General features: G+C 45.4%; 2 protein-coding genes across 5 annotated transcripts in view; both read left to right on the top strand.

The window, feature by feature from the left end:
- Window positions 1-919: 919 nt before the first annotated feature.
- LOC137642785 (serine/threonine-protein phosphatase 2A regulatory subunit B'' subunit gamma-like) lies at window positions 920-22,044 on the top strand. 3 transcript variants are annotated; one of them, XM_068375636.1, is made up of 2 exons: window positions 920-1,029; window positions 20,600-22,044. In XM_068375636.1, the coding sequence occupies exon 2, from the start codon at window positions 20,653-20,655 to the stop codon at window positions 22,030-22,032; it is 1,380 nt and encodes a 459-aa protein (XP_068231737.1). In that variant the 5' UTR covers window positions 920-1,029; window positions 20,600-20,652; the 3' UTR covers window positions 22,033-22,044. The 3 variants fall into 3 exon arrangements, with proteins under 3 accessions (XP_068231737.1, XP_068231738.1, XP_068231739.1); XM_068375637.1 differs by having other exon boundaries at window positions 931-1,033; XM_068375638.1 differs by lacking the exon at window positions 920-1,029 and adding an exon at window positions 2,091-2,191.
- The window catches only part of LOC137642788 (guanine nucleotide-binding protein subunit beta-like protein 1), an 18,973-nt gene continuing 18,714 nt past the window's right edge, over window positions 22,029-22,287 (top strand). The window contains exon 1 of one of the 2 annotated variants that reach the window (XM_068375640.1): window positions 22,029-22,167. The gene's annotated coding sequence lies outside the window, so the exon portion shown is untranslated. The remainder of the gene's footprint in view (window positions 22,168-22,287) is intronic. The other variant, XM_068375641.1, reaches the window with a different exon arrangement.

The following is a 22,287-nucleotide window of genomic DNA, read 5'->3' as shown; positions in this document are numbered from 1 at the left end:
CATACAAATGTTATAAATATCAGTAATCACACTTTTTGTATTACTTTTACGGGTTTATTTCTCGCCCTCCATCAAACACTAAAGGTCTGTCTGTTCAGGCGGGCCTTGGTGTGTGAAAAAATAATTTCTTTCCAGTTAATATTTTGCTCTGTATCGTTATCAGTTATTTCGCTAGCATTTGTATTCAGGCTTAATAGTTTTCAGGTCACTATTATAACACTTTCTAAAAAGATAAGTCTTCAGGTTTTTCTTGAAAGCTGCCACATTATTGCTATTAGGAGTGAGAAACGCATATAAATAGGATTTTTATATAATTTCCTTTGTCATCTTTATTTCTGTCATCATTAATTATCATTGTGAATATTTTGTGAATAAAAGAAAACAGCGTCAGAATAGCTGATAGATAGGAATTCAATCTGTTATTGAAGGAAGGTAATTATAGCTTATGTAAATACTACATGAACTGCAAAGAGGATGAATAAACACAAAAAATTACTTCAAGCAAATTATAGTAGGCCTACTTATAATGACTAGTAACCATAGCGAAGTTATAGGAAGGAGGCATATCCTACCCTTTGCCAGCATTTTTTTTATTGTATTTTTTTCTAATAAATTATACGGTATTATTCTTTATACGTTTCATCATAATAATTCATTCATATGTTTTTTCTCGCTGTGCACAGTTTCTCTGGGTGAAATAATTACTTCAACCAAATTATAGTAGTCCTACTTATAATAAACTAGCAACCACAGCGAAGTTATAGGAAGGTGGCATATCCTACCCTTTGCTAGCATTCTTTTTATTGTATTTTTTCAAATAAATTATACGGTATTATTCTTTGTACGTTTCATCATAATAATTTATTCATATGTTTTTTCTCGCTGTGCACAGTTTTTATGGATGAAATAATATAAGTAATAATATCCAGTCTTTTGAGAAACACCACGAGTCATTGTAATGTTTGTTTACATATTCTGTAAGGCTGAATGTTAGCCGTCTTGACAAATCTCACGTCACAATAGCAAGAGGTAGGTACGTCCATTTTTTATCATTTCAAGTTTTAAAAACAATTATTTTTAGCAAATCGTTGAGAAAATGGCAACGTGGTATGTTAAGGTACAAAATTAAAAGATTATCCAAACTATATAACGTAGTACAGTCCGATAGTAGTGTCCTGCAAGTTTGACATCATACTGAGCGGTCAAACTTCTGGCTGTTTACTTATTTAAATTTACTTTCTTACTTTACTTTGGGGGCTGCCTTTTTGGTTCTGTATTGCTAGTTATTTCGGGATTTCCTATTGTACAGGACAAGAGGTTCCTTTAAAACGATTGGTCTCAGTATTTCATACTTGGATCTATACCAGTGCAAACTATAACAGTACAACTTTACCTAATACCTAACCTACCGTAGTCAACGTGGTCATAGTCGGAGACGGGGTAAATGTAGTTCGTTGGGACAGGTGTAATCTCTCTTATTACTTGTCAAATCGATTTTATTTATGGCAAAGTGGTTGTTTTTAGCTTGTTGTGACATATCCGTGGCAAAATTTCAAAAGTTAAAACTGAACAACACAATTATTTTAAAGGGAAACAAACACAAGAACACCATCTTGCTAAACTTATTATTTGTCAAATTGATTTTAGGATCCTTTTGTAGATCAGCGGCCAGGTTCTCTTGCGTGCATCGAAAATGGGAATTTTCTTTTTAGCCGTTCGTAAGACGTTGCCACTGTAATATAAAAACTCTGTTCTGCAAAATCTCTACACAAGACGTAACCTAACCTACAAGCCGTGTCCTTATCTAACAGGGGGCTAATGCCTGTCTGTAACCTCCCTTAAATTGTCGTATTCTTTGTCCCTATCTAAGGGGGGCTAACGCCCCTGTGCGACCCCCTTACACCGACGTATTCTTAATTGGCCATCATCATAAATACAGGTGGTTGATATTATACATACACGAAACAAGTATACTATAGCTCTACTTACATTACCCCAGGTTCAGGGATGAATCGTAGCCTTTGCAACAGCACCATCATTGCTCAAAGTCACTGAAGTTGGAATCTTTGAGTGGTATCTTTTTCTTTCCAAGGGATAACTTTTTTTGTGGTGGTTTGGATGAACCAGGAATTAGCGAAGGAATAGGGTGTTAGGACGGACCAGGACTTTTGGAATCACGGATATTGAGCGGGTAAAGAAGTTTGACCAATTCCAGGAATGCCTTCAGTTTACACCCAGTATCATTCAAATAGCTTTTTTTCAATAAAATACATAGCAAAGCAGCTATCGAACAAATATTTCTGTGTCCCGAATTTAGGTAGTACAGATCTTTTAAATATTTGCCACTGTGATTCAATGTTATTGATGTGCACACTGGGATCATTCGTACCGAGAAAATTAACGTTATGATTAACAGTGCGGTGTCGAAGAAATTTATCCTTGATATTACTATAAGCCTTCCAACCATCTGAAATTATGGTAGTTTCGGGATAAACGAACTCTAATAATATCGGGATCAATGTCTCCTCCGAACAATCCTCGACAGCCCTGAAGAAAGTATCACGTTTCCCTGTCAATCCCGCCGAACACCCATTTGCCATCGACCTTGCTGCCAATATTGTATTTTCACTTTCTGAACTTACTCTCGTCTATCTCGATGATATGTCCTGATCCGCCAATCTTCTTGCTGTCCATCACTAAAATGTCCACACATACGTCGCGGCAGAAGTTATACCAATCCACGAGCTTATGAAATGCAAACTGTTTGTGCATGGGGCCAATCAGGTTCTGGAGAAAACCATACGTAAAACATTCTAAAATAATGAACACACCTTCGCACGATAGTTTTGACCATGAAAAAAAGCTTCCATGATTAGGGGCAATCTTTTTATGGCAATAACTGTTTGAACACCACCAAAAAACTTAGGTTGGCCATCATTTGATGATTTTCCGTCATGCAGTATTTGTAACGTACTTCACCAATACAACATTTTAAACAAATGTCGAAAAAATCCCTCAAGAGTCCCATTTTATACAAAGAAAGTTAAATTCATTACTCTTGGTAAAATTCACAATCATTAAGATACTTGGATTGATTGATTTGAAAAACGATTCACAAGTATCTTAGCACTGGTATGTTGCATCTTGGCACGCATAAGTAAAGATATGGACATCTCCGACCTTTGATTGATGCTCCCTTACCCTGTTTGAATTTTTGGGAATATGGGATTCTGATTGGATAAAGAAAGCCCCCCGGCAATTTCCCAGGTCAAATGGTGTACAATTCGGTCGTTTCAAATTGTCGCAGCCGCCGATTAGTTCAGTATTCTGCCGCTCTATTGAATCGATCAAAATTCCCTCTACAGGGAATTTTAGAAACTATGGGAGCGAGAAAATGCGTGGCAGGGTACAGAACACGTTCGACTTATGAATTTCACGACAATTTTGATGGTTTTTAAAATAATTCTTTATCTATGGTAAATACTTACCCTGGGTATTTAGAACATTCTGAACAGTTTTTATTCTAAACAAGTTTCCGAGAGTTGAAAATAAAGTGGCTTCTATCATACATACCGGATTTGTTTTATTTATGGGGAAGTGGGGAAGCTACTTTTTTATTTGCGTTAATATAGTATATGAAACTTAAATTACTATCAAAATGGTTCAATTATAGAATGATGCAATATTAGTTAAGACATTGAAACTTGCATAATTGAATAGATCTTTGCAAATACACTAGAGTATTTTGAATACCATATACTACTGGTGGAAACCTCTAGTAATGAAGTTACAGTTTTTAATGAAAATAATACCCATTTTGCTCCTTTTGTCATCAGCACATATCATAGGAGTCTCCTTCCACCCAGTGGGTTAGGAAAATGCTGGTAGGTCATGCTTCTGTCATAAGTTACTTGTTCAAGCAGAATAAAGGGCCCAATGTTTTATATTTAAAACCTCTTATTTATTTTTGATGCTGGAATATGTAATATATTCATGGCTCTTATTTTATTGATCATGTTAATAATTAAAAATTATGGTAGAAAAGTGTGTTTGATATATTTAGTCTGATCATTGGAAATGAAAGCCAAGTCCATGTTCAAACAGATGCTGGAGCGCGAAGCTACAACTTGGAAGAGGACCAGCACCCCATGTTATGTCTGTGTGGTTAGGCTAAAATACGTTCCTTTTTTCCCTCGTTCTATGTATTCTCACATTGGAAAGGTTCAGGAAGGGAATTTGTATAGAAAACAAAGTCAACAACCTGACTGATGGCAGATGCTAGGCCAATCCATATTTGTTCCGTAACTGACATACAAAGCACGCTATTTAATATGGGTTACTACTTTCAGCGTAGCTGAAATGACGAGCCATTAGAATTTTAACGAGGGTTTACTACCTCACCGCTAGTTAACGGGGGTTAGGGAGGGTGGCTTGCTACCCCTCCCCCCTCACACACACCTGTGCTTGAGCTCACTTTGCTCTCGGCTTGGGTGGTAGTCGGACGTGTCCGCTTTCACCCTCGCCTTCTTTGACAGCCATTTAATGCTTTTTACTTTTCCTTTGACAGGTGTGCGTGAAGTTGGCCTCTGCTATGCGAAAGTGCCCTGGATTACCCGACCGCCCTTGTGGCATATATATGTCGGCGGTTGATACGGACCCTCACACCCTTTGACCTTATTGTAGGGGCCAGTGGTGTGATAGAAATAAAGTGTGTGGTGATTGTAGGGAGTGGTCCACCTCCCAGTGGGAGAGGTTTTCTCGGCGCCGGAAGAAGTCCAGGCGGGATATTTCTCATTCGAAGGTTTCTTTGAAAGGAGAAAATCCCAAGGGCTCTTCTTCCGTGGCCCAAAACTCCTCCGAAGCTCCCACTCGATCGGTTTCTTCCGAGAAACTGTCGAGTGGTAGCGTAGGCCATAGTTCTGTTGCCCGATCTTGGGGTTTGGGAGAGGGAGTTGCCTCCTATAGCGAGGCAGCTCCTCCTCCTCCCCCGGGGGAGGATTTAAATATTCATGTATCTAATGATGATTTGTTTCAGCTTTGTGCTTCCTTGGGGCTTGAGGGTTCGCCCTCCAAGGAAGCCTTGTTTGACATGATCCAGTTGGGGGCTGCTGTCAAACAATCGCCGACTTTAGCAGAGGTTGATCCTCTGTCTATCGTCGACGTTGTCGTGGCAGTGGCTTCTGATGCGTTATCTCAAACCTCTGCTCGTGATGATCCTGCTGCTGCTGAAGGCTTAGTTCCTCCCTCTGCACATCCTTCGAGGGAGGAACTAAGTCCAACGGTCTCTCCTGCCGGTGATTCTCCCCCTCGGGGGAGTTCACTCACAGAGGGCGTATAAGGCGTAAAGCCCGCCTTCCTCTTCGCCGTAGAGGCCTTCCTTCACCTCACAAGGGTGTTAGGAGGCGCCTCTTCGGTTCATCGTCTCCGCAGTCCGCCGCAGAGGAACCTTGCTATCGTTCTCCGACTCTCCCAGCTGCAACCCTGGACACCTCTGCAGATCGTTCGCGATCTCCTTCGGTGGAAGGTCGTCCTTACAAAGGACACGCCGACCTTCCACCCGTCAGACCTGCTGACCTGCCATCGCCGTTCCTGGCTGCTGACGCGCTGTGGGCGCCAACGCGTCCTGTTGAAAAACGGGCAACGGTCCCTTCAGGGCATGAAGGGCGTATGCGCAAGATAGTGCATACGTCCCTTGCGCGCCAGGTCTCAACTGCGCGCCAACGCTCACCAGCGCGAAAGCGTTCATCGGCAGAAGTTCTGTTATAGCGTGTCAGTGCTCACCTGCGTGTCAGTGAACACCTTCGCGCCAGCGCTCTCCAGATCGCCAGCACGCTACTGCGTGCCCTCAACCTGCTGCGCGCCTTTGTTCTCCTGCGCGCCAGCGCTCGCCCGCGCTCTCTGCGCCAACGATGTCCTGCGCGCCCACGATCTTCTGATCTGGGCGCTGTGGGGAAGCTAACTGCTTCCCCTGCTCGCCAGCGCTCACCAACACGCCATCGGTCCCCGCCTGCGCGCCATCCTTCGCTAGCGGGCCCACGAGGTTGCTTGCGCACGCGTGCCCATCGCCACAGCCGGATGTGCGCTCTCATGCACGCCCGCGTGCAAGAGATGTTTCTTCTGCGCGCGCGGGCCCAACGGTATTGCCCGCACGGGCTCTTCGGCCGGACCCTGCTCGTCCACGCAAACAGTCACCTTCGCGCGCGCGAGCGCTTATCCATCCTTCAGCACCCTCTGCCTTCGTCAGCTCGCGCCCCTGCGGGCCCTCGCCATTGCCCTCGCGCGCCCGCGCACGACCCAGGGCATTTCCCATCGCGCGAGCGCCATCACGCTCTCAGCGTGATCCTCAACCCCCCACACGCGAGGCTGCAGGACAACGCACGACCAGGTCATCATCGCGCTCGCCGGCGGGGGGGGGGAAGATTCCGGAAAGGTCCAGGGACTTTTCTTCTCCTTCATCTTTTCAGGCGAACCCCCCTTTGGTAACTCCTCCTAGGGATCGGTCGATCCCCTTCCCTCCAGAGGGAGTTTCTGACAGCGCAACTGTCAGTCAGTAGCCTTGGTTTGGGTCCGTGGTCAGAGCGGTCATGCAGGCTTTTAAGCCTGTTCTCTCTGAGCTTGGCCACAAATCATTGGCAGCTTCTGCTCCCTTGAAGAGGAAGAGAGGAGTGTCGAACGTGGTAACTTCTCCGAGGGCGAAGCTGACTCCTCGTAAGTCCTTGAGGAAGGCCTCCTCACCCCCCCCAGACTTTCACTCCCTCCCCTTCGGACAAAGATTTTCCTTCCTCGGGAGTCACGTGAAGTGAGGCGTTCCCCCATCGCACCAATGAGGGAAACCCCACCTCGCGCTGTAAAGTCTTCTCGGGTAGGGGTGGAGAAGAGCCTCCCACCATCGTTGTTGGAGTCCTGCATCCCTCCTAGGAGGGTTTCGAAGGACTCCAAGACTGCGCCGAAGTCATCTTTAAGGCTTAGACCGGAGCCAGCCAAGCACTTGGAAAACGTGCACTTGGAAAACGTCCACGAGTCCCCCCCAAGAAGAGCCTTTGGGGACAGGAGACTTCGCTGCTAGCCCTGCAGGAGTCAGAGCATGCGTTCTGGCAGGTTCTGACCCTTATGAGGAATCTCAATGTGTTTGCGGATCCAGAGATTCTCCCTCGTGAGGGCAAAGACACGGTCTTGGACCGAGTCTTTGGGACTCAAAAACCCTCAAAGGCCAGTGCGGCTTTGCCCTGGTCTCAAGGGGTTAAGAGTGCCAGAGACAAGGTCGAAGCCCAGCTCTCCGAGCTTGCCTCCTCCAGCCGATCCAGTGCCGGCAACAAATTCCTCCCACCTCCTCGTGTCCAACAGAGGAGGTACTTTGACATCGTTGAGGAGATTTGTTTAGCTCTTCCCCTTCACCACTATTTGGAAGAGCTTACCAGGGGAGTCCCTCTAGAGAGACTCTCCAACCGGCAGGTCTCGTTCTCGGCGACGGAGATCCTTAGCCAGGAGAAGGTAGCGAAGTGTGCCATGCAGGCAACTTCGTGGCTGGGCATCTGGCTAGGGTCCCTAGGCATCCTGTTACGTTCAGAGAATTTGTCCAAAGAAAGTACTAGGAAGGCCATGGAGACCTTTTTACTCTCGGGCACTCGCACGATTGAGTTTCTAGCCCACCAAGTCTCGAACTTGTGGGCTAATACCATCTTGAAATGTCGAGACGCGGTGTTTGAGAGATTCCATCAAAAGGTCCCCAATACCGAGATCAGCAGGCTCAGACATTCTTCCGTTATGGGGAAGAACTTGTTCGAGCCTAAGAACGTAGAGCAGGCGGCTGAGAGGTGGAGGAAGTCCAACCAGGACTCTCTCCCACATAGGGCTCTAACATGGAAGCCCTATAAACCTCCAGCACCCCAGCAACCACGTCCTACCAAGACCACGAAACCGACAGCAGCAGCGAAGACGATGGTGTCTAAGCCCTTTCCTGTCAAGGACAAGAAAGGCAAAAAGTCCTCCAGGGGAGGAAAGAATCCTAGAGGGAGCGGCCAAGGCCGCAAATGCTAGGATTGGCAGTCCCCCTGCATGTCCACCAGTGGGGGGATGCCTACAAAGTTGCGCGAACAGGTGGCAGCAACTCGGGGCCGATTCCTGGACGATTTCCGTAGTCAGTCAAGGATATCGCGTCCCGTTCACAACATCTCTACCTCCCCTGACAGCGAATCCAGTGTCGTTGAGCTCCCTTGCCATGGGATCAGCAAGGGGGCAAGCCCTTCGGGCAGAAGTCCAGACCATGTTGAAGAAGGGCGCTCTCCAAGAGGTCCTCGAAGGAGGCGTCTGGAGGCTGGAGACCAGTCATCGACCTCTCAGCTCTGAACAGGTTTGTCAAGCAAACTCCATTCAGCATGGAGACTGCAGACACGGTCAGACTTGCAGTGAGACTGCAAGACTTCATGTGTACACTGGACCTGAAGGATGCGTACTTCCAGATCCCAGTCCATCCGTCTTCAAGGAAGTACTTAAGATTCAGCCTAGACAACAAGGTGTACCAGTTCAAGGTGCTGTGTTTCGGTCTCTCCACAGCACCACAGGTTTTCACCAGAGTGTTCACCCTAATATCATCGTGGGCACACAGGATTGGCATCCGTCTCCTCCGTTATCTGGACGACTGGCTGATCCTAGCAGACTCGGAGTCAGCCCTTCTTCGACACCGAGACAAACTTCTGGGACTTTGCCAATATCTTGGGATCATGGTAAATCTTGAGAAGTCCTCTCTGCTTTCCACTCAAAGACTGGTATATCTAGGCATGATCATAGACACCAATCTCCACAAAGCCTTCCCATCAGACGACAGGATAGCAAGGCTGAGGAGGGTCGCAAGTCCTTTCCTCAGACGAGAAGAACTTCCAGCCCAATCGTGGTTACGTCTCCTCGGTCACCTCTCATCCTTGGCTCGTCTAGTTCCCAACGGTCGCCTCAGGATGAGATCCCTCCAATGGCGACTCAAGTCTCGGTGAAATCAGGGTTACGATTCCCCGGACGTCATGATCCCTATGGGTCCTGCGGAACAGACGGACCTTCAGTGGTGGGTGACAGACGAGAATCTACGAAGAGGAGTGGATCTTCTCCTCCTCCCCCCAGATTTGATGCTATTTTCGGACGCCTCAAAGAAAGGGTGGGGGCCCCACGTTCTGCAACACAGGAACTCAGGCCTGTGGTCAGAATCAGAAAAGTGCCTCCATATAAATCTGCTAGAAATGAAGGCCGTATTCCTGGCCCTTCAACAGTTCCAACAATACTGGGCGGGTCACTCTGTGGTGGCGATGAGCGACACCACCACAGTAGTGGCTTACATCAACAAGCAAGGAGGTACCTTTTCAAAGCAGCTATCCCATCTCGCAGTAGAGATACTGAGATGGACCGAAGCCCACTCGATTCCACTATTGGCTAGCTTCATTCCAGGCAAGAGGAATGTGCTCGCCGACAGTCTGAGCAGAGCGTCTCAGATAGTTAGTACCGAGTGGTCTTTGGATCATCTAGTAGCCAACAAAGTCCTGACTTTGTGGGGTTCCCCGACTGTGGATCTGTTCACTACAGCGCTGAACTTCAAGCTTCCGCTGTACTGCTCCCCAGTCCCGGATCCCAAGGCGCTCTGGCAAGATGCCTTCCAACAACAGTGGGACAACATCGACGTATACGCCTTTCCTCCGTTCTGTCTGATGAGGAGGGTGCTCAACAAGACCAGAATATTGGTCAATCTTTCGATGACCCTTATAGCTCCGCTATGGCATCACGCGGAATGGTTTCCGGACCTTCTGCAACTCCTAACGGAACTTCCAAGAGAACTCCCTCCGCGACATGAGCTACTCAAACAATCACACGCCAACATCTTCCACAAAGCCGTACCTTCGCCGCGACTTCACGCCTGGAGACTATCCAGCATCTCACTGAGAGAGGATTTTCGCAACAAGTTGCAGTCAGGATGTCTGGACACCTGCGAAGGTCATCCGCATCTGTCTACCAGGCAAAGTGGGGAGTCTTCCGTGGTTGGTGTCGTGGAAGGGGTATCTCTCCACGCGATGCCACTATTCCAGCAATAGTGGAGTTCTTCGTGTATTTGCGGGAAGAAAGGCGCCTTTCAGTCTCGGCGGTGAAAGGCTATTGCTCAGCCTTAAGTGTAGCCTTCAGGCTCAAAGGAGTGGACATTTCTTCCTCGCTGGAACTTTCCCTACTCATCGGAAGTTATGAACTTACCTGCCCTCAGTCGGAAGTGAGACCTCCTCCATGGAACGTGGTTCGAGTTCTCAGGTCTCTTAAGAGACCTCCCTACGAACCATTACGCCAGGCTTCAGATCGCCACCTAACTTGGAAGACGGTGTTCCTACTAGCTTTGGCGCCTCGGCCAAGCAAGTCGGTGAACTTCATGGTCTCTCTTATGACATCGCCCCTTCAAGGGGATGGGGGGAGGTAACGTTCAGATTCGTTCCTGAGTTTATTGCTAAGACTCAGAATCCGGGAGTGCCGGACCCTCGGTTCGACTCCTTCCAGATTTCGAGTCTTCGTTCTGTAACAGATGACCCAGACCATCTCCTACTGTGTCCAGTAAGGAGTCTGAGGCTATATCTCAAAAGAACGGCTGCAGTTCGTCCCCAGGTGCAGGCATTGTTTGTGAGCACTGGGAGGACTAAGAGGAGGGTTACCAAGAATGCCATCTCGGCATGGATTCGTAGGGTGATCCATCTGTCCCTGAATCCAGAACCTCCTCCGTCACGTTGCTCTAGAGCACATGACGTCAGGGCCGTAGTTACGTCCCTGGCCTTCAAGAAAAACTTTTCAGTGACACAGGTGCTACAAGCTGGGGTGTGGAAGCATCAGACGACCTTCACTGCCTACTACCTGCAAGACGTGACCCACAGGAGGCTCGATACGTTTTCTATCGGCCCTGTGGTGGCTGCACAACAGCTGGTTTAAAACCTCAGGCTCCTTAATGGACAAGTAGCAGAAGGTTGAGGGCATTGTTACCCGGTCTTAGTCTGCAGGAATGAAAAAATATATCCGGCCCTTATTCTTTTCTTCATTCTCCCCTCTCTTGGGGAAAGCAGCATCCTGGGTTCTCTGCACAGCTGACCTCGAACCACTGCAGGTAAACCATGTTTCCTTGTGTTCCTAGTATTAAGCTAATACTGTCACGTCCCCATACCCTGACGAGGTGGTATTGGGAGAGTCCTAGCCTAAAGTTTCCATCTAGAGGACTACAGGTCAACTTCCTAGGACGAGTCACACTTCATACCTTCACACACTGCTTATGTAGGCCGCAGCCCTTGCGTTGCAAGGTTCTAGCGAGGTGCATGGACTCCTTATTGTTGAGTGCTGGCACACTCAGATACTGAGTCCCCAGGCAAAGCCAAAAGCCAGTATTGGCTGGGACTTCCACCCTTCCTAACGGGTGAGTCACCCATATTAAATAGTGTGGTTTGTATGTCAGTTACGGAACAAATGACAAATTTGTAGGTAATTTGTATTTATCCTAACTATACAAACCTTAGCTATTTAATCAAACTTGCCTGCCAGCCCTATCCCCTTGAAGTCCTACCTCTAAGCAAAGTGAGCTCAAGCACAGGTGTGTGTGAGGGGGAGGGGTAGCAAGCTACCCTCCCTACCCCCCGCTAACTAGCGGTGGGGTAGTAAACCCTTGTTAAAATTCTAATGGCTCGTCATTTCAGCTACACCGAAAGTAAAAACCCATATTAAATAGCTAAGGTTTGTATAGTTAGGAAAAATACAAATTATCTCCGAATTTGTCATATTTTCCGGCTGACTTGACCATCCGGTGAACAAAAAAAAATGTCTTCACTGCCAGCCCAACAGTTGGGTTTATAATATTTGCCTATTTAAAATTCTAGGTGTTGTTCTTGATAGTAAGTTTTTCACTTTCAAGAAACATTCAGTTTGTCTCTTTTGGAGCCTGGTTTTTGTTGAGGATACTATATATTTCTTTTATTCGTAGCCTCTCCATTTCTTTCCCACACTTAGCTGGTTTACCTAATTGGACTGTGGGATCTGTTGCATTCTGCTTCTCCAAGTAGGGTAGCAGATTTTGTAAAAGTGATAATAATAAAAATGATGCAGTAATGATATCAATAATGTAATAATAATCATAAGAATAACATGAGTAATGATTATAATACAGTAATAAAAATGATGGTGATAACAACAATACAGTACTGTAGTTCTATCAGGCACAAAACGATACTTAAGAAGGTTTTGTTCTGCGTTAAAAAGTCATGAGGTACACAAGTTGCCAGGTGAGGCAGCTGGTTCTTTACTCCAGTCAGGAGTGTTGTTCCACTCTTGGCCTTCTTGGGAACTTGCTCATTGGCATAATCAAGACAGGTGGGTGTACTGTTATACCTCAGAGATGTTGCCATAGCCTTTTTAACACCTCAGCAAATTGTTTTAGTGACCTGCAGTTCATTGGACGAAAAGGAATTTAGCTTAAGTCTTGGCATGAGGTAAAATGAAGGGAAGGTGATTTTTTTCTCCTCTATGTAAGTTATTTTGCACAACCCCATGTACATCCTGGTCTGGTCAGATGTAATGTAGTCAAGTGTCTACTTTAGTTGGTAGATACAACTCCTTGCATCTCTCTTTCAAAAAGAATGGCAAGGTAATAAGACAGTTTTGTATTTCATTCATTGGTACCAATATTTCTACCTTCTGGTCTGATATTTCTATCACACACTTGGAAAACTGGGCATTCCTATATTTTCAGAGTAGTGGTTAAAGGAGTCTTCCTTTCCCCACTCATGTTCAAAAGGTGTGTATTCTCACAAAAATTAATGATTGATTTTTCAATATTAATCTTACCCGATAATCATGTAGCTGTCAACTCTGTTGCCCGACAGAAATCTACGGTCGGGATACGCCAGCGATCGCTATACAGGTGGGGGTGTACACAACAGCGCCATCTGTGGTCAGGTACTCCAGTACTTTTTGTCAACACCACCTCAATTTTTTCCTCTGTCGTGCCACCGGCTAGACCTACATGGATACGCTGTTGATTCTGGAGTTATTGTTCACGATTTGGTGATGTATTTGCTCTAGAGTTTAGCCTTCGCTATTCAGGAAGCTTTATCATTAGCTTAGCAAGTTTTTGGAATTAATTTGATTTAATTTTTGATTTGATTTTGGTGACGAAGAGAGTATGAACTCTCTCTCACTTTTAAATGGCCGACCCTTCCCTTAGACGGAAGTGTTGGTGTCGAAGAGAGTATAGACTCTCTTTCTTAATTTTGCTTAACAAAGTTATAGATTTATTTTATATCTCTCCGCCTTTTATAGGCCTCTTCGATTAACTTCCTTTTATTATAAACTTATTAAAATTAATTTTTATGTTTGTTTATATTCGACCTTTCCTAATAGTAGACGGTCTTTTCTTGGAACCGAAGTTAATTAACATTGAGCCCGTCATTTCGTTTTTACCTGTTAACATATTATGCTATTTTAATGTTTTTGAAAGAATTTCTTTGATAGTCTCGTACTGTTTTCAAGTTGAACTAACGTTTTGTTTTGTCTCTGCAGTTGTTGACGTTCAGAACGTTCAACTTGCGCTCTATCGTTACGATAGAGAGAGAGTTTTCACGGTTTCACGTTGCAGTAAGAGTAAACCGATTCTAGCGTTTTGTTCATTCTTTCTTAGCTTAAATGGTTTTAATTCTAATAAAGGAACTTTTTATTTGGGAAATCTTTCAGTTTTTTTCCTTTAACAATAATATGTTTTAACGATATATATAATTGGGCTCATCTCTCAGGTTCTAAGTCAAGAGAGAGAGAGAGAGAGATAGAGACGGAGGGAGAGAGAGGAGGATAAACGTTTCGTTCAAGCGGGTAACGTTGTTATCGTTTTTGCTCTTCTCCCTAGTCTCTTTAGGGGAAGAAGGTAAACGTTTCTAGAGTTTTATTCTTGTTCCCAGGCTTTATGCGGTGAGAGATTTTAAACGTAGTTTATTTGATCTAGTGTTTAGTCTCTTTTCCAGCCACTGAATTATTTATCTTTCATTATGTTTTTCTGTTACATTGTAATACTGTTTTCGCAATTACTAACTTTTAATGAAGGATAGAATTGCGTGTTTCAGGTACAAACCACTTAAAGTTTCGAGTTCAGTGAAATAAGTGCAAACAGAAAATCAAAAGTGATAAAGTGATAAGCGCAAAGTGTTACAGTGTTGCGTTCGAGGGTTCGTCTGTTCGTGCCAGTTGTTCGCCTAGTCTGGGACCTCTTACAAGCTCCCAAGCCCAGGGGAGAAGTAACGTCGAAGGACTTATGGGTTCATCAGGCCTTGATCGACGAACAGACGTTTCCCTCCGTGGTTTCGGGTGTAACCAACTCACGTAGCCGACGTGATCACCCCACCCACACAAAGACGAGAGAGCCCATTTATTCCTCGTCTGCGGAAGAGGTTTCTCGCAGAAACCATGGACCAAATCTTGCAGCTTTTAAGTGCAAGTCGGTCCCTTCCGCGCAAGTCCAACTCCTAGGTGTAGCCATTAGCACTGGGTCAGTTCGGACTTGCTGCAGTACGACAACTGCACACCTCCCAGAGAGGCAAGGTGGTACCGCAACAGGCAGTAACTCCGTCTGTTGCCGCACCAGCTGTTTTAGACCCTCAGTCTCAACGGACAGTAGCTCCGTTTGTTGTTGTCTTTCATAGACCCTAGTGGTCCTTGCTGCAGACTATACAGTCTCAGCTTGCTCCTTCATACAGGAGTATCATGCTGGAAGGTTGACAATGTAGCCTGTTAACCTACAACCCGCCGAGGTTGTGCGCTCAGCAGATACTGCGGCTGCCTGCTCCCACCCTCCACCTGTGAGAGCTCCACCTCCGATGCGCAGTCCACCCTGCCAGACGCATGTTCTTGCTGCGCCTCCTGCTTTCATGCGTGAGTTGCCGCATCGGGAGTTGCCGGGTTCCAGCACTATGAGGCAACCTCCTCAACCCATGAGGCAGGAGCCTCATGCCATGCGGCAACCTCCTCTACCCATGAGGCAGGAGCCTCATGCTATGAGGAGCCTCATGCTATGCGGCATCCTCCTCAACCCATGAGGCAGGAGCCTCATGCTATGCGGCAACCTCCTCTACCCTTGAGGCAGGAGCCTCATGCTATGCGGCATCCTCCTCAAACCATGAGGCAGGAGCCTCATGCTATGCGGCATCCTCCTCAACCCATGAGGCAGGAGCCTCATGCTATGAGGAGCCTCATGCTATGCGGCATCCTCCTCAACCCATGAGGCAGGAGCCTCATGCTATGAGGAGCCTCATGCTATGCGGCATCCTCCTCAATCCATGAGGCAGGAGCCTCATGCTATGCGGCAACCTCCTCTACCCATGAGGCAGGAGCCTCATGCTATGCGGCATCCTCCTCAACCCATGAGGCAGGAGCCTCATGCTATGCGGCATCCTCCTCAACCCATGAGGCAGGAGCCTCATGCTATGCGGCATCCTCCTCAAACCATGAGGCAGGAGCCTCATGCTATGCGGCAACCTCCTCAACCCATGAGGCAGGAGCCTCATACTATGCGGCATCCTCCTTAACACATGCGGCATGAGCCTCATCCCTTGCAGCATGAGCCTCATCCCATGCAGCATGAGCCTCATACCATGCAGCATGAGCCTCATCCCATGCAGCATGAGCCTCATCCCATGCAGCATAAGCCGCACGCCATGCAACATGCTCTGCATACCGTGCAGCATGCTCTACATACAGCATGCTCTGCATACAGCATGCTCTGCATACCTTACCGCATGCTCCTCAGTCACACATCTTTGGTTGTTGCCAACTCACAAGACTGTCAAGCAGTTTCATAACGTTGCCTTCTGGTCTGCTGCTTTTGCACCAGTGTAACCCTCACTGAGAGAACTTAGCTTTTCTCGGATATGGTTCCTGTAGATGAGAAAGTGCTATTCTCCCTCCTTCTGATATTCCCTTGAGGACTCTGTCATTTGGAGAGGAGCCTTTAGCTGCTTAGCCTCCTATGGACTTTTATTTAAGCATAACATGCTTCCAGGGAGGGTAATGGTTCCGCTTCAGTCGCTAACCCCGTCTGTTACCACACCTGCTCCCATAGACCTTGAGCTTTGTTGCAAGACATGCAGTCCAAGCTTAGTCCTTGTTAGAGGATTTTTTGTTTACGGAGTCAGTGTGTCACTGGGAAGACGTTCAACAACCAGCAGAAGTGACTTGTTGTGACGCAGTGCGGCAACCTCAGCAACCCGATAAGGAGTTGTCTGTACGACCCAGACAGTCTAGACAGTTTCGGGTTGTCGCTGTACTTCCTCGCTTCCCCATGGTTGACAGTTCACAGACTGTGCAGCAGTACCATGATCTTGTGTCCGGCTCCGTCAGACGACTGGCTTTTAAGAGCTCCCACAAGTCGTCGCTGTCTGGAGATTCTCAGATGGACTATGGATCTGACCAAGGAACTGGGCCTCCTGGTCAATTTTGAGGAGTCCCAGCTCGTCCCATCCCAGACCATTGTCTACCTGGGTATGGAGCTTCAGAGTCGAGCTTTTCGGGCTTTTCCGTCGGCCCCAAGGATCTACCAAGCCCTAGAATGCATCCAGAGCATGCTGAGAAGGAACCGATGCTCAGTCAGGTAGTGGATGAGTCTAACAGGGACACTTTCATCGCTGGCCCTGTTCATCGAGTTAGGGAGACACCACCTCCGCCCCCTTCAGTATCATCTAGCTGCTCACTGGATAAAGGACATGACGCTAGAGACGGTCTCAGTTCCTGTTTCCGAAGAGAGGAGGTCTACTCTCACGTGGTGAAAGAACAGCTTTCTTCTCAAGGAAGTCTACCTTTGGCTGTTCAGAAACCCGACCGCCGTCTCTTCTCGGACGCATCAGACATGGGCTGGGGTGCGACTTTGGACGGACAGGAATGCTCGGGAACATGGAATCAGGAGCAAAGGACACTTCACATCAATTGCAAGGAGCTGTTGGCGGTTCATCTGGCCTTGATAAACTTCAAGTCCCTCCAGCTTAACAAGGTGGTGGAGGTGGACTCTGACAACACCACAGCCTTGGCTTACATCTCCAAGCAGGGAGGGACTCATTCGTGGAAGTTGTTCTAGATCGCAAGGGACCTCCTCATCTGGTCAAAAGATCGAAAGCTCACGCTGGTAACGAGGTTCATTCAGGGCGATATGAATGTCATGGCAGATCGCCTCAGCCGGAAGGGTCAGGTCATCCCCACAGAGTCGACCCTTCACAAGAATGTTTGCAGCAGACTTTGGGCCCTGTGGGGTCAGCCAACCATAGATCTGTTCGCTACCTCGATAACCTAGAGGCTCCCGTTGTATTGTTCTCCGATTCCAGACCCAGCAGCAGTTCACGTGGATGCTTTTCTGCTGAATTGGTCCCATCTCGACCTGTATGCATTCCCGCCGTTCAAGATTGTCAACAGGGTACTTCAGAAGTTCGCCTCTCGCAAAGGGACACGGCTGACGTTGGTTGGCTCCGCTCTGGCCCGCGAGAGAATGGTTCATAGAGGTACTGCAATGGCTGGTCGACATTCCCAGGACTCTTCCTCTAGGAGTGGACCTTCTACGTCTACCTCACGTAAAGAAGGTACACCCAAACCTCCACGCTCTTCGTCTGACTGCCTTCAGACTTTCGAAAGACTCTCAAGAGCTAGGGGCTTTTCGAAGGAGGCAGCCAGAGCGATTGCCAGAGCAAGGAGGACATCCACTCTCAGAGTCTATCAGTCTAAAGGGGAAGTCTTCCGAAGCTGGTACAAGGCCAATGCAGTTTCCTCAACCAGTACCACTGTAACCCAGATTGCTGACTTCCTGTTACATCTAAGGAACGTAAGATCCCTTTCAGCTCCTACGATCAAGGGTTACAGAAGTATGTTGGCAGCGGTTTTCCGCCACAGAGGCTTGGATCTTTCCACCAACAAAGATCTACAGGACCTCCTTAGGTCTTTTGAGACCTCAAAGGAACGTCGGTTGTCCACTCCAGGCTGGAATCTAGACGTGGTCCTAAGGTTCCTTATGTCATCAAGATTTGAACCTCTCCAATCAGCCTCTTTTAAGGACCTCACATTAAAAACTCTTTTCCTCGTGTGCTTGACAACAGCTAAAAGAGTAAGTGAGATCCACGCCTTCAGCAGGAACATAGTTTTCACATCTGAAACGGCTACATGTTCCTTGCAGCTCGGTTTTTTTGCTAAAACGAGCTTCCTTCACGTCCTTGGCCTAAGTCGTTCGAGATCCCAAGCCTGTCCAACTTGGTGGGGAACGAACTGGAGAGAGTACTTTGCCCAGTTAGAGCTCTTAGGTACTATCTAAAAAGGTCATAACCTTTACGAGGACAATCAGAAGCCTTATGGTGTGCTTTCAAGAAGCCTTCTCTTCCAAGGTCTAAGAACTCAGTTTCTTACTAATTCAGGCTCCTGATTAGGGAAGCACATTCTCATCTGAAGGAAGAAGACCTTGCTTTGCTGAAGGTAAGGACACATGAAGTGAGAGCTGTGGCTACTTCAGTGGCCTTCTAACAGAACCGTTCTCTGCAGAGTGTTATGGATGCAACCTATTGGAGAAGCAAGTCAGTGTTCGCATCATTCTATCTCAAAGATGTCCAGTCTCTTTACGAGAACTGCTACACCCTGGGACCATTCGTAGCAACGAATGCAGTAGTAGGCGGGGGCTCAGCCACTACATTCCCATAATCCCATAACCTTTTTAACCTTTCTCTTGAATACTTTTTATGGGTTGTACGGTCGGCTAAGAAGCCTTCCACATCCTTGTTGATTTGGCGGGTGGTCAATTCTTTCTTGAGAAGCGCCGAGGTTAAAGGTTGTGATGAGGTCCTTTAGTATGGGTTGCAGCCCTTTATACTTCAGCACCTAAGAGTCGTTCAGCATCCTAAGAGGACCGCTACGCTCAGTAAGGAAGACGTACTTAATAAAGGCAGAGTAATGGTTCAAGTCGTCTTCCTTACCAGGTACTTATTTATTTTATGTTATTTTTGAATAACTAATAAAATAAAATACGAGATACTTAGCTTCTTTGTTAACATGTATGCTGGTCTCTACCCACCACCCTGGGTGTGAATCAGCTACATGATTATCGGGTAAGATTAATATTGAAAAATGTTATTTTCATTAGTAAAATAAATTTTTGAATATACAGTACTTACCCGATAATCATGATTTAATTGACCCACCCCTCCTCCCCATAGAGAACCAGTGGACCGAGGAAAAAATTGAGGTGGTGTTGACAAGAAGTACTGGAGTACCTGACCACAGATGGCGCTGTTGTGTACACCCCCACCTGTATAGCGATCGCTGGCGTATCCCGACCGTAGATTTCTGTCGGGCAACAGAGTTGACAGCTACATGATTATCGGGTAAGTATATTCAAAAATTTATTTTACTAATGAAAATAACATTTTTAAGATAATTTGTATTTTTCATAGGTAAAAAAAATTGAAGTCAGTAATCCCATTCTTATTTTTAACTGACTCCACATTTTCCCCTGTTGCCAAAGGATTTTGTCAATTGAATAGGTGGTACCCCTACACTTTTACTTGCATGTTGCTAGTAAACAAACTTGAACCAGCTTTTGCTGAAGGTATATCCATGTAAAAGACTGCATGTCATCTTCAATGTGATTTTCATAAGGTTAAACAATACTGTATGTACTTGAAACACAGTAAGTCATGAATATTGTACAAGAAGTAAAGTGTGTAATGTAAAATTAGTACAGTCATATCAGTTTAAACAGAACATAATACTAGAGTATGACTTATATATTAGCCCTTTTACCCCCAAAGGACGTACTGGTACGTTTCACAAAAGCCATCCCTTTACCCCCATGGACGTACCGGTACGTCCTTGCAAAAAAATGCTATAAAAATTATTTTTTTCATATTTTTCATAATTTTTTGAGAAAATTCAGACATTTTCCAAGAGAATGAGACCAACCTGACCTCTCTATGACAAAAATTAAGGCTGTTAGAGCAATTTAAAATAAATATACACCAAAATGTGCCTGGAAAAAAGTAACCCCTTGGGGGTTAAGGGTTGGAAATTTCCAAAAAGCCTGGGGGTAAAAGGGTTAACCCTTTTACCCCCAGGCTATTTGGAACTTTCCAACCCTTAACCCCCAGGAGTTATTCTTTTTCAAGCACATTTTGCAGTATATTTTTTTTTTAAATTGCTCTAACAGCTTTAATTTTCGTCATAGAGAGGTCAGGTTGGTCTCATTCTCTTGGAAAATGCCTGAAGTTTCTCTAATAATTATCAAAAATATGCAAAAAAAAAAAATGTAAATAGCAGTTTTTTGCAAGGACTTACTGGTACGTCCATGGGGGTAAAGGGGGTGAGTTTTGTGAAACGTACCAGTACGTCCTTAGGGGGTAAAAGGGTTAAAGCATATGAAGGCAAAATAAAGTACAGTATATGGTTAGCTTGATAACTAAAACCATACAGGGTGTAGGACCAATATTTTACGATTGGTTTAATAAGCCGAGTTGGAAGAGAAACGCTATGATTAAGTGCTGTAGATATATTTATGATATTTATATAAAGTATTGAAATTAAAAGAATTTTTTATCTATTACAGGTGGAATGTTTTCTTTGTCTTTGAATCTATGAACAGTTGTAGACTTCAGTACAATGGACCTAAAACTGTTACTACAGGATCATTTGAAGAAACAAGAAGGAAAGAAAGTAGGATTGAGTGCTACATCTAGTGATGAAACCACAGATGCTGCTGCAGATAAAGATACAGATGCTTTATTTGAAAAGTATTATTGTGAATGGAAAAAAATCAACAACGAGTGTAGAGAGAAAAAATTTGCAGCCATTCCGAGGTTTTATCACAAACTCCCTCCAGATGACGATCAGATGTTGCTGAAATTACGAGAAGAATCGCGTGCTATATTCCTTCAAAGGAGAAGTAGGGAATTACTTGACAATGAAGAACTGAAAAACTTATGGATTCTTTTAGATAAGAATCAGTCTGGGCCAAATCATGGTGGAGAAGAGCAGTTGATTAATTATGAAGATTTCTTAAAGGTTGGAGAACAAGCAGGATCCAAGTGTAAACAGTACTTCCAGCCTTCTACATTCTGTAAATTACTGCAGAATGACCCTTACGGTCGTATTTCAATAATAAATTTCTTTAATTACGTCATGCGAAAGGTGTGGTTACATCAGACTCGGATTGGATTGTCGTTGTATGATGTTACAGGTCAGGGATTCCTTAGAGAATCAGATTTGGAAAATTACATTCTTGAACTCATTCCAACTCTACCACAATTAGATGGTCTAGAGAAGTCATTCCATAACTTTTATGTTTGTACAGCAGTTCGTAAGTTTTTCTTCTTTCTAGATCCTATGCGTACTGGACAGATAAGAATTCAAGATATTCTTGCTTGTAGCTTTCTCGATGATCTCCTGGAACTTCGTGACGACGAACTCCCGAAAGATCAGCAGCAGAATAATTGGTTTTCGGCTCCCTCCGCATTGAGGGTTTATGGTGTCTATCTTAACCTTGATAAAGATCACAATGGCATGTTGTCGAAACAAGAACTCTCACGCTACGGCATGGGAACCCTGACCCCGGTTTTCATCGACCGCGTTTTCCAAGAGTGCCTGACGTACGAAGGTGAAATGGACTATAAGACCTATCTTGACTTTGTGCTGGCTTTAGAAAATCAAAAGGACCCACAGGCTTTGCATTATTTCTTTAAGATTCTGGATATCGATGGACGAGGGCACTTGAATGTCTTTACCCTCAATTATTTCTTTAGGTCAATACAGGATCAAATGAGACAACATAATCAGGAGCCAGTAAGCTTTGAAGATGTCAAGGATGAGATATTTGATATGGTTAAACCAGTGGATCCATACAAAATTACACTGCAAGATCTGATAAACTGTGGTCAGGGTGATGTTGTTACAAGCATACTTATAGATCTCAATGGCTTTTGGACTTATGAAAATAGAGAAGTTTTGGTTACAGACTCTAATGAAGAACCGGCGCAAGTGTGATAAAGAAAAATATTTTGTTTGTAAAGGGACATTGCGGCTGTGGATTAAATGAAGATAAATATTAAAAAAAAAAATATATTGCATCGTTTGAACAGTAAAAGATACAATTTATAAAACCGTTCTCAAATTAAACTGGTAAGGACTTCAGCATTGTACTTCATTTTAAGAACTTTGAGCTAAATTATAATTGCAGCTGGAAAATCTGCCATGGCATATGTAACCTATATTTAAAGTTTGGTTACAAATGCAATTAAG

The sequence above is a fragment of the Palaemon carinicauda genome, chromosome 6 (assembly GCF_036898095.1).
Source record: "Palaemon carinicauda isolate YSFRI2023 chromosome 6, ASM3689809v2, whole genome shotgun sequence".
NCBI lineage: Eukaryota > Metazoa > Arthropoda > Malacostraca > Decapoda > Palaemonidae > Palaemon > Palaemon carinicauda.
The sequence above is the reverse complement of the archived record's forward strand: the minus strand, read 5'-3'. Positions and strand labels throughout refer to the sequence as shown.